The 11,855-nt window shown below is 39.3% G+C and overlaps 1 protein-coding gene across 1 annotated transcript in view; it reads right to left on the bottom strand.

The window, feature by feature from the left end:
* Positions 1 to 6,570: 6,570 nt before the first annotated feature.
* Cd84 (CD84 molecule) overlaps positions 6,571 to 11,855 on the bottom strand; it is a 36,060-nt gene continuing 30,775 nt past the window's right edge. Inside the window, exon 8 of the mRNA XM_033765697.1 lies at positions 6,571 to 10,725. Within this exon, the coding sequence (XP_033621588.1) occupies positions 10,712 to 10,725 (14 nt within the window). The 3' untranslated portion in view covers positions 6,571 to 10,711. The remainder of the gene's footprint in view (positions 10,726 to 11,855) is intronic.

Below are 11,855 nucleotides of genomic sequence, written 5' to 3'. Positions count from 1 at the left end.
CTTTTGAAAGTTCTAATTTTCTCCTCTCATGCCCATTTCTCTATAAGACTTAGATGGTCTGTTTTTTGCCAACAATGATAGTCCCTTGCCACAGGTTTTTGTGGGTCTGTAGCCTCCCTGCATCTTTCACAGCAATGTCTACCACTTTCCCATTTGAGATCTGTGTTAGGCAAAATAGAGACCCACAGACAGATTAGAACTTTACTAATATTAGAAAAGACTTTAGCAAATTAAATTTAACAAAGTTTAATGGAAGGAAGTTTCTTTCATAAACTGAGCAACATCCAGAACTAGTGAACATTCAGAGAGCATGGTGTTACAATGTGTGCAGGGAATATTTTTGGATGGAAAAAGGAAAAATGATGCACAGAAATAGCTTTGTTGGTTACAGCTCAGCATTTGCCATATTTAGACAGGGACCTGATCAGCTGGCAGCTTGTGATTGGCTGAAGCTCAGCTCCTGTGATTGGCTATGACTCAACTATTTGTTACAAAACTATTCTACTAATTCAGGCTTTTAGTTTGTATAGTATTAAGTTGCAGTTCCTTATATAGGGACACCAAGGTATGGAGGTTGACATGGGCCAGATTTAAGTTAGTTTAACAAAAATAAATTTTCCTTGTTCCCTTTGGTGCATCAAGGGAAAGAACTAGGAACTTAACTCCTGCTTCTCCTGAAGCAAGTTTGTTGTAGCACTAAGGAGTGTATGGGACAAAGGTGAATAAAACTTTCCTACCATTTTGCTGATGGCTTTCTCTTGATCAGTCATTGGATTAGTTTTCATAAGCCCCAGAGTTCTATAAGGTTAAGTAATTTTGAACTGATTATTTGGTACAGGGTGAGAGATAGGGATCTATTTTCAATCTAATACAAGTGGACCTCCCAGCACTATTTGTTAGAAAGGTTATCTTTTCTTCAAAGTATATTTTTGGCTTCTATGTCAAGAATCAAATGGCTGTGGTTGCATTAATTTGTTTCTGTGTTCTCTGTTCTGTTTTATTGTTCGAAGTGTCTTTTTTTTTTTGATGCCAGAACCATGCTGTTTTTGCTAGGATGGCTTTGTAGTATATTTTTTTGTTATTTATTTATTTATTTATTTTTGGCTTTAATATTTTTTTATTAAAGATTGCAAAGATATATGATAACAAGAAATGAAGATGCTAAATAAAAATTTTTTATGTAACAGACTAATCAAAATACATTAGTTTGATATGATCTTCAAACATTATGTTCTTTCTCATTTTCTTGTAATATTTTTTAAATAATGTATGTAAAAATAAAACAAAGTTACATATTATAGTTGAGAAACTGTCCTCAAAATTTTATGATTTATAAACTCCTTGGTTTTATTAATTGATAAATATCATATACTTGTTGATTGTACCAGTTACATTTTCTAACAAAACTTCTCAAAGAAAAAAATATACTTATATTTGAAATCCAAAAGCAACTAAAAATATTCACATTTTTACGATCAGATTTTTCTGTTTCTATTTTATTATATCCCATACTTATTTTTATTATATTTTTATAAGCATAAGGATAGAATTTAACACCAATAGATATTTAATATTCTTCCCAAACAAATAACTATGAATTAAGTCAAGCATGCAATTTAAAGAAATCATAAGGCTGCCAGAGAAACTATCAATATGCCAAATGTGCACAATACTACCACATTCACGCTCATGTTTCTCATTTAATAGTGCACACATATATTTAAAAACATACCCCCCACACATATACACAATGCATATTTTCTACAATACAATATATACTTAGGTATAATAAAACAGTGCAGTGATGTGTGGAATGTTGGTGATTTGTATAATTTGAGAAAAACAAACATCATCTTTGAGGGAGTTGGAGAATTTGTAATATGTGCCAGATACTAAATGATATTAATGATTAAGTATAGTTATAATAAAATTTACTTAAAAATTAATATTTGTCATCAGTAGAAAATAGGTACAAAGATATATTGATAACATAACAACATTTGTCTTAACAAATTTCCAACCAAACAAGCTGTAGTGACAGAAAAGGAAGTTTGTAGAAAGCAGAGATGAAAGAGGAAAATGACAGATGGACCGCTTTGTAGTATAATTTGAAATCAGGCATGGTGATATCTTCAGCATTGATCATTTTACTTTGGAATGCTTTGACTACTCTGGGTCTTTTGTGTTTCCATATGAATTTTAGGATTTTTTTTTCTAGTTCTGTGAAGAATCTGACTGGTATTTTGATGGGGATTGCATTGAATCTGTAATTCTCTTTTGGTAATATAGCCATTTTGACAATATTAATTCTGCAGATTCATGAACATAGAAGATCTTTCCATCTTCTGGTGTCTTCAACATCTTTCTTCTGTGCCCTGTCATCTTTTCTTTTTGTGTGTGTGTGTGTTCTGTAATTTTGATCATAGAGGTCTTTCTCTTCCTTGGTTAGATTGATCCCTAGGCATTTTACTTTATTTGTGGCATAGGCTGTCTCCAAACTCAGAGCCCTCCTGCCTTAGCCTCCAGAGTGTTGAAATTACAGGTGTGTGTCACCACTCCTGGTGGTTTTCTAGTTATTGTAAACATGTGGCCTCCTGGAATCTTAAAAGGAGGCAGCACTTATTCCAAAGGAAAATTTTCCATAGAAGTGTTACAAATTCCTGGAATTACTTATTGCTTGATAACCTCAGCTTATTTGTTTTCTTTCTTTCTTTTATTTTTTTTTTGTACTGGGGATTGAACTCAGAACCTGCACTTGTGAGGCAGGTGTCAGCACCACTGAGATAATTTTTTTTTTCAGCTTTAATTGAGTTTATTGGTACATTTTAGGGATACAGTACAGTTACATTCATTGTTGAGATCTTGTACCTTTACATGACAGGTCTTGATTCTCATTTTTTCCCCTTACCTCTGCCCTCCCTTCACCCCCTCCTCCCCTCCCCATCTACAAACACTTTATTTTCATCTTTTCATTCTCTCACATTTTTTTCTTTTGTTTTATTTCTTAAACTTCTATCACTTTTTTTTTTACTTCCATCACTTTTGTATATTCAATTTTCTACATTCAGTTTATTGGGTTTGCAATACTTAATATGGTTCCAGTTTTTCTGATTAGACATTGACTGAAACACCTTCTGGTTTTAGCTTGCTACAAAAATGTACATTTTTAGATTAGTCACGGTGTTAAATTGTTATCAGATATATCTTGCAGAATCTGTCAAGATGATTATGTTTTTATCTCTTCTTTAAGCTGATTAATCAATAAAAGACAATAGATTTCTTAAATTTAAACCTTCTTTGCATTTTGCGGATAAGTCCTAATTCATTGCATTTAAAAATGTATACACGGGTTCTGTTTGATAGAATTTAAATTAAGACTATTAATTTTTATGACTGAGATTGGTCTGCATCAGGATGTGGCACACTTTTCCTGTGAAGGTTCAGATAGGGAAGGTTTTAGTCTTCATGGACCATACCATCTCCTTTGCAACTACACAAGCCTGCTGTTGTAGAGTGAAAGCAACCACAATCAACACATACATAAGTATTGTCTATGTTGCAATAAAACTTTATTTAAGAACACACAACTTTGAATTTCATTTAATTTTCCTAACCATTTAAAAATCTAAAAACTGTTCTGGGCTGCCCATGGATCACATGAAAATAAACGTCAGACTGGATTTAATCATGCACCATAGTTTGCTGATCCCTTGTCTCTTTGCAGGGGAGGGAACTCTTGTTTTGTGTCTTGATGTCCCCAAAAAGCCTCATGTGGTCATAGGCAGGGCTTTCTCAGAGGTGGCTGAATCAAGAGTGTGTGATGCTGGGGTAAAGGGTGTGTGGTTACTAAATTAATCCACAGATTGGTTTGGCATTGCTGTGATCCTGGTAGCACAGATAGAACATGAGAGGGGCAGAAAGAAACTGCTAAATTTCCTAGCTTGTTTGCTCTCACCTGCCTGCTTGCTATGGACTGTTTCTCCTCTGAGATGCCCCTCTGCCATGCCACCTGCCTTGGAGCCAGCTGACTATGGACTGAAACCTCTATAGACTGTGAGCCAAATAAACCTTTCCTCCTTTAATGTTGGGTGTTGGGTACTTTATCTCAGCAATTAGAAAATTAACTAAGATAGAATTCATCTTACTTTGGCTTTGGAATCTGTTCAATGAATTTGGAAGCTTCCTACTGTTTCTCTGCTTGGAGACTGTTGAAGTAACATGGGAATTCTTGTGAAAGTGGTAGATGTAGACTAATAATGACTATATAAGTGTGGTGGACTTCAGGGAATAATATCACCAAATATCTTTTCCATTTTTTCTAATTAAAGAAGTTCTCCTAATTGGAACTTTCAATTTAGGAATTATGGTAGTCATAACCAGAGCAATCCATTGAATTCTTTCTGCCACAGGTTGACATTTAGTGGGCAACATGATCTTATTTGTGTTTCAGAAACACAAACTGTGTTTTATTTATTTATTTAGTTTTTTGAGACAGGGTCTCACTATGTAGTTGAGACTGACCTGGAACTCACTATGCAGCTCAGGCTGGTCTCGAACTCACAGTGATCCTCCTGCCTCAGCCTCCCAAGTGCTGGGATTACAGGCGTGTGCCACCACACCGGGCCACCATAATACCGTTTGTTAAGAACGTACAAAGTAAAATCGGTGAACAATACTTTATTAACGGAAATTTACAAATGGATGACATAAAAGGAAATGTGTACAGGGGATGAGATAACCTGTTACAAACGTGACACCTAGCTTCTGAAATAGGTTTAGTGGAATTTGTTACTATTGAACATAAGCTTTGTGTTTATATTAGTGGACTAGTCCAACAAACTTTTATTGGAGGATTTGAAGTTCATTAAGTATGTAAAACTAAAAAAAGGGAATGACCCTTGACCCTAAATATCTCATTGATCAGTTGGAGAAACAGTTAAGATAGTATTACAACAATGGATAGACAGGAAAAACAATAGTATCACAACAACTGGTCATAGTAGTACATGTATATAATCCCAGCACTCAGAAGGTTGGGGCAGGGGGATCTCAAGTTCAAGGCCATCCTGGGCAGTGTAGTGAGTTCAGGGCCATCTGGACTACAGAATGAGATCCCATTTCAAAAAACAAAAACAAAACAATAACAACCCAAACCTCACAAGCTATATACAGTAAGTCCCTGATTTGTGAACAGTACAGTTGTGAACTTTCACAGGTGTACTAAGACTTACTCTGTCTACTTACAAACTAATCCAACTTATGAAAAATTCTCTCTGAGTGGAACTCGTCCAAGTCAGGGACTTACTAATTGCCATTGGATGTGGTAAGTGCTACCACAAGTTACTTATGTACTGCGTGCTGTAGGAGTGGATATGGAGAACTGTTATATTAATCTTTGGGTGGGAAGTTTTGGAAGGCTACACAAAGAAAGGCTGCACGGTCTGACCCTTGAAGTAAGACGGGAAAGGGATGGAAAAGACAGAAGGACATTTCTGGCAGAGGACATGACAGAGGCAAAAGTGTGGGAGGTGGAAATGATTTGGTATATCCATGGCCCATGTTAATTTTGCATGGCTGGAGCCTGGGGAGCAGAAAGAGAGGAGCCCAGAAGACCTGATGGGTCAGATAGCTAAGGAGTCTCATCCCATAGGAAAAGTTCTCCAATAGAGAAATGAAATGATGAAATCTGTGCCTTAGAAAAATTGTTATTTATGTGACAGCAGCCCAGGTAATACATGATAAAGAGAGTGGGTTTGCAGAGAGAGGGTGTGCTCGAAAAGTAGCTGGATGGAGGGGACATGGATGAAAGGAGCTGTATAGAGAAGTTGGAAGCACTAAGACCTAATAAGTGTTAGATGTGGAGGGGAATTGGGGTGAGAGGAAGAAAGAAGGAGGAATCAACAGTTTGGCTACTTACTCAGATGAGTGATTTGGTTTTGCTGCAACTCAGTTTCTTAACTTGTGAAATGGAGGGTAATTGTATCACTTCAGAAAGTCGATGAGTTTTAAGTGATTTAGTACATGTAAAACATAGCACACACTCAATAGATTTAATAATTATGGTTTACGGTGGATCACTAACGAGCACAGGGGAAACTGAAGGAACAGAAGGTGGCAAGATCAGGGACAGATTCATGAGTTTCATTTTGGGCACCTTGAATTTGAGGTGACTTTTGACATCTGTGAAGAGATGACTCACAAACAATTGGAAATATTGGTTATAAAAAAAGCGTTGAGATTTACATGCATTTAAATGTTCTCGGACAGATAATATAAATAATTATTAGCCTTCCACAAGCTCTCATAAGAAAAAAAACTCAATCTCTCATTTGCATTGATATGGTCATGTTGATGACACAGAATTGATCCAATGCAAACCCAGAGATTTGTGTAGGACTCTTCAGAACTGACTGAACCTATCAGCCAGCAAGAATAAACCCATTTCTCTATGATTTGTCAAAGTCTGAGGGTCTTCAGAGAATGTCCTAGTCATTGTATTGCCTCTTCAAATTAGAACTCAGGACTTTTATTAATAATTCTTTATCAAAATGAATTAACATTTTAATATTTTGACAAACCACAAGGACTCCTTACACCTGGATGGGAACTCGGTAAAATGAAAATGTATACAGCTATTTATTATTTTACCAACCAGTAAATAATTCCATGCAATCTCCCAAATACTTTTTCTGTTCCTGTTATCATTATGATATTAGGAGTGGAAACGTTCAACATTTCTCTCCTTTTGTAATAATTCATGAGACGTGTGTATGACTTGGATCCCTTGTAGGCTATTAAACCAACTCTAGCCAGATGCAGAAAGCTCTATCCAAGCTTCTCTATTTTATTTTATGTTTTTAACAATGCCAAAAATTTATTTGAAAAGTATAGGGTGAATGGATATAGAGAAAACCAATTATGCAGAGCAAACTGTGTCAAACAAAGAGAAAAAGAGAGTAAAAGCAAAAATAAAACAACACTCCTTCTCTGTGAAATGTGTACAGGCCATCTTGGGAATTCAAACTAGTAGCTTTCCGGGATGGCCAGTCTTCTTTTATGCTGTCCATATCTTGCGGATGCTCCTGGGAAGTTCTACATACGGGGGTCTTTGTGTTGTCCTGTCCTGGGATCTTGTAATTGACAGGTCCCATTCACCCCCACCCCACCGGCTTGGCCACTCCCTATCTCCTAAATCGTATTCCCCTGAGAAACATAAAAGGGTCTTTAATTTCATGTTCAATTCCAACAGGAAAGTTGAGGGGCTATCCAGATGACAATGGAATTAATGTGTGAATGTACTTTGAGCTATACTGAGTAGTTTTAAAATACTAGTATATTCAATTATTCATTCAAAAGGTATTTGTGATGCACCTGTTATGCGTCAAGCAGAGTGCCAGGTGCTGTGAATCCACAGGAGGGAAAAGGAGGCAGTGTGGCAGAACACAAGTGCACCAATTATTATGTCCACATCCTATCTTCCCAGCTTTCTGAATTTGCTAAGGCAGTTAGCCCCTAAGCCTAATGCAAACTAAAATTAATTTTCATTTTAAAGGGCTGCTCTGTGGACAAAAACGTTCAAAGCATCGAGTGCAGCAGCTGGGACAAAGTAAGCCCTCAATGCATTGTTACAGGCTCCCTGTCCTCAAGGCCCTTCCTGTCCATGCTCAGCGTTGACACCACCCCCTGTCCTCTCCATCAGGAGATGGGTGTAATCAGCATGGTGTGGAGATATCAGAAGGAACAGACAATGTGTGTAACAAAACATGAGAGGCTGCATGACTGGGAGTTAAAAGTGTGGTATATACTATTGATTTAACATAATATCAGCTGCATTTCTGTTGGAAGAAGCTTCTTTTGTAAGTTAGGATTAGCATTTTATGAAGGTTCCAGGCTTGTAAGAACAACTTAAAAGGATCCAAAACTTTATCATGAGCAGGTATATTCTTGCAATAACATTTTATTTTACACCCACACCAACCCTACAACACAGAAATTATTACCTATTCCCTTCTTAAGATGTGCCCAAGGTCACGTAACTAAGAAACCCACGTTTCTGCTTGTTATACTTCATACTTTTTTTTTTTTTGCAAGCTTCATTTTACAACCAGTAGAGGCTGTTACTAGTTATTCGTGAGACAAATATACAAGTGAAAGGGAATCCAGGGAAAAGTGAAACAGGAGAAAATGAACAGATCTAGAAGAAAATATAGCTCAGCCATTTTTTTTTCTTCTCCAGGTAGACCTAAGACCTGCTTTGTGAAGACATAGCCCAGGCTAGCCAGGATTTTCCTGTTCATTCCGATGTCTAAGGTTGCTTGGTCAAATTATTCACTTGTGTAGTTTAGACTGTTCTGCAGATTTTAAAAAATAATATTTTTAACGAGCTTCATTTTCTTCTAGGGCGTATGAGATGCCCCAATGTCTGCAGGCACTTCTGTCCTGGTTTGCCAGCACTTTCCACTAGAGGGCCCTGTCTGCCCCCAAGACTTCAATTTTGATACATGTTTTACAAAACCGGAACATCTCAGTCTGTCGCAAGATCCTGTTCCGTGGAAAAATACTTTGAAAAAAAGAAAAAGAAAAAGAAAAATACTTTGATTTTAAAAGAACTGTTGGTCACAGTCTAGCTCACTTGCAACGTTGTAAAGAGAAACAGATCACACCCCCTTTGCAGAAGGAGAATCTGAAAACAGCTCTAAGGAGAGGTGTGAGTAGTTTATGTCTGCATTAAGTTAGAGGACATTCATAGAAGAGACAAGGGCAGCGTGGTCCTGAGCCCAAAGGCTACTATAGGAATTCCAGGGTACTGACTTCTTCCTAAGTTTGCTCTTCTGTTTAAAGAGCTCTAGTTTCTGATTTTTTTTTCTTCCTGTTTTTGTTTACAGAGCATTAGGACACTAGGAATTTAACTGAGTGAGCACATCAGGGGCCAGAAAGGGGAAGGTTCAGGTAAAGGGTGTTCAGTTCATCTGCAGGGTGAGGAAATACTTTATTTCATCCTGTTCTGTGTCACTTTGAAACATCTCTCTCCATCCTTCGTGACCAGGTCTGTACCTTTCCTTCTGTCTCTCCTTGGGACATCGCTTCCTTCTGCTGGCTCAGTGCTTCGCCTGACCCCTTGGGTGGTCTAATTCTGAAAAATGCTCTTCCACTCTGGCCACTTCTGATGCCTACATCCTTGTGTTTAATGCTTGCTGTTCTTTGGTTCCACTATGCTTATTGGCTTCTTCCTCTGCTTCTAATGCATCCCTTCTATTTGAGCTGAAAGGTCGTTTTCATTTCTAGTCATCAGCATTTATTGCCAACATACAGGATACAAGGCAGTAAGTTGGATGGTGGTGGGCGCAAAGGAAAATAAAGCAATGAGTAAAAGCCATGGGTCTTGTCCTTAGGTAGTGTATGATCCATACTTAGGTAGTGTATGATTATTTTTGCTGTTTAAGTCAGAACAGAATGAGTTAAAATGATAGAAAAAACAAAAGAGAAGAAAAGAAGTGCAAAAACAGCTGTGGTTAATTTTAACTGGTGACACCCAGGGACGCTTCGTAGAAGAGGAGCTGTTTGAGGTGGATAGTGAGAGACAGATAATTGGACTGGGTGGGCACACAGTCTGGCAGAGGTACCCAGTTACACACAGGCAAGAGACTCTGGGGCTGTGAGTAGATTTGGAATACCCCCCCCCCACAGATCCAGGCTTCTATTTTTCACGTGTTCCTTGCTTGGAGGCCATCTGTTTTCCTCCTTCATCCCATCCTTCCCATTCTTTGAGGACCACCTTTAGCTCTACCAACTGTTAGGTCTTTTCTCATCTGTTCCAGGTTATGCCAACTTGCAGTCACAGTTCATCACTTAACCATCGTGTTTGTGTTGGAACTGCCTGTCAGCTAGATCAGGAAAGGGACCAGTGCCTAACTTATACCCTGGGGTAGTGATAGCGAATCTTTTAGGGCTTCCAGTGATACAAAGAGCCCTGTGCAGCATGCGTGCCACAGAGTTGCCACCACTGCCTGGGGCCTTGCAGCTCTACCAATGGTAATTAGTGCTAGAAGAGGCTACGGATCCATTTATGGGACTGACAACCTTATTCTGCCAAATGCAAAAGCTGCCCAGACTAGAATTTAGCTGGTTAGGGTTGCTAACGTAAAAGGCCAACGTTTCCTCAAATGATCACAAGATAGTCTTGCTCAGTTTTGGGTGATTCTGCCTTATGACTAGCCAGTTTGTGTGTGTGTGTGTGTGTGCGTGTGTGTGTGTGTCTAGGGGCTGGTGGGGGGAGCACACTCAGCCTTAGCTTGAAGCTCATGCCTCTCTGATCTGAGCCTTAGGAACTGATGGGGACCCACTTTCATCTCCTGCATCATCATTTCTCAAGTTCCCTCTTGCAGATAACTCTGCTTTCTTTAAGGTCTCTTGTTTTGATGGCTGGGTTACAACCAGTTCCTCAAAGTGGCAGAAAAATAGTTGCTCAATTGCTTTTGGAGACTGGGAGTCCTGGGCATGGCATGTTCTCGTTGAAGCTACTTGGAAGGGCACAGAAGGGAAGCTTGGCCAGTAAGAGTATTTTCTAATGTTCTGTTTGGAGAGCATCTCTGCATGGCCAAGCCCTGACAGCATCCCACATATCGTGGTCATCTATGTTTGGGCTGGTTGAGTCAGTTGTGCCATGCACAAAGGTTCCTGGGAAAAGGAATGGGAATGGGCTGCTCATCACTCACCACTCCATGCCTGTGAATAAGCGACTGCATCTGCAAGTTGCCGTAAGGATAGTGGAGGCCAAATACCAGGGGTCCTCAAATATGGTGAGTGTGAGCAGAAGATCCCAGCTGATGTGCCATGGCTTGATGCAGATCTGCAAAAGATTGATCCTTTTTTCCAGCAGCTGCTACACAGGGTTGTCATGTCTAGCCATGAGAATCCTCCACCCACTTGCGACCTCTGGACAAGAGCAACTTTGATTTGCAACATCCCAGTAAAAGCTGGACAGAGAAGGTCTAGGTCCAGGGTGCCTGATGTTATTTGTGCTTGTAACTCGGTTGAACCCAGTAGGCCATAAAACTCTTAGTTTCTACATGTGCTGTGATGTGAAGAAGTTTGGGAAGCACTGTACATGGGAACGTCCCTTGTCATTCATCCAAAAGGGAGCTCATCACAAAGGGCAAGGTCCATGAGTCCATCGGGCCACACACTATGCCCAGCAACAGCTTCCAGAAAGAAAATGCTATCCACCAGCCTAAATCACCATCTCATAGCCCGAAACCTTGGGAGGTTTGTTGCCCAGTGTTTTGGTTTTCTTCATCTGTACACAAAAGAGAAAAGTGACAACTTGTTAGCTGAAAGGTATGGCTGAGGAAATCCAGTTCCATAGGAACCCAGGTAAATGTCTTAGACTTCCCCAGTCCTGGGGAAATCTGGAGTAGCAGGGCCTTACCTTTGCTGAGTCCTGTGCCTCACTCCAGTCACCCCATTTGGGAGCACTTGGGGATGTCGCAGCTCCAAAAAGAGCATTAGGAAGCAATGGGGATGCGTGGAGCTGATTTTGATTACAGCTTGGATAACATCCAGGCTCAAGTTAGTTGCACTCTGAGTTCCTAGTTGAGTCCTAGTTCTTTTTGTACCCCAATAATTCCACTTTCACCTACACATAGTGACAAATTGCCACTGGCATCCAGTCACCAATAATGTCTTATAAGATCTGGTCATTTAGAGGGCTGCATACAATCTTCTCATTGGCTTGAGGAGTCTTGGGTTTTACATGACATAGTGATGGATGGGGTATACCAGAGTGGTTGAAGCAGATAGGAAAACAGAGATAACACGCTGGGCACAGTGGCACATGCCTGTAATCCCAGCACTCT

This window comes from Fukomys damarensis, unplaced genomic scaffold (assembly GCF_012274545.1).
Source record: "Fukomys damarensis isolate Sample0158 unplaced genomic scaffold, DMR_v1.0_HiC HiC_scaffold_19, whole genome shotgun sequence".
NCBI classification, from domain to species: domain Eukaryota; kingdom Metazoa; phylum Chordata; class Mammalia; order Rodentia; family Bathyergidae; genus Fukomys; species Fukomys damarensis.
This window is presented reverse-complemented; position numbering and strand designations above follow the sequence as displayed.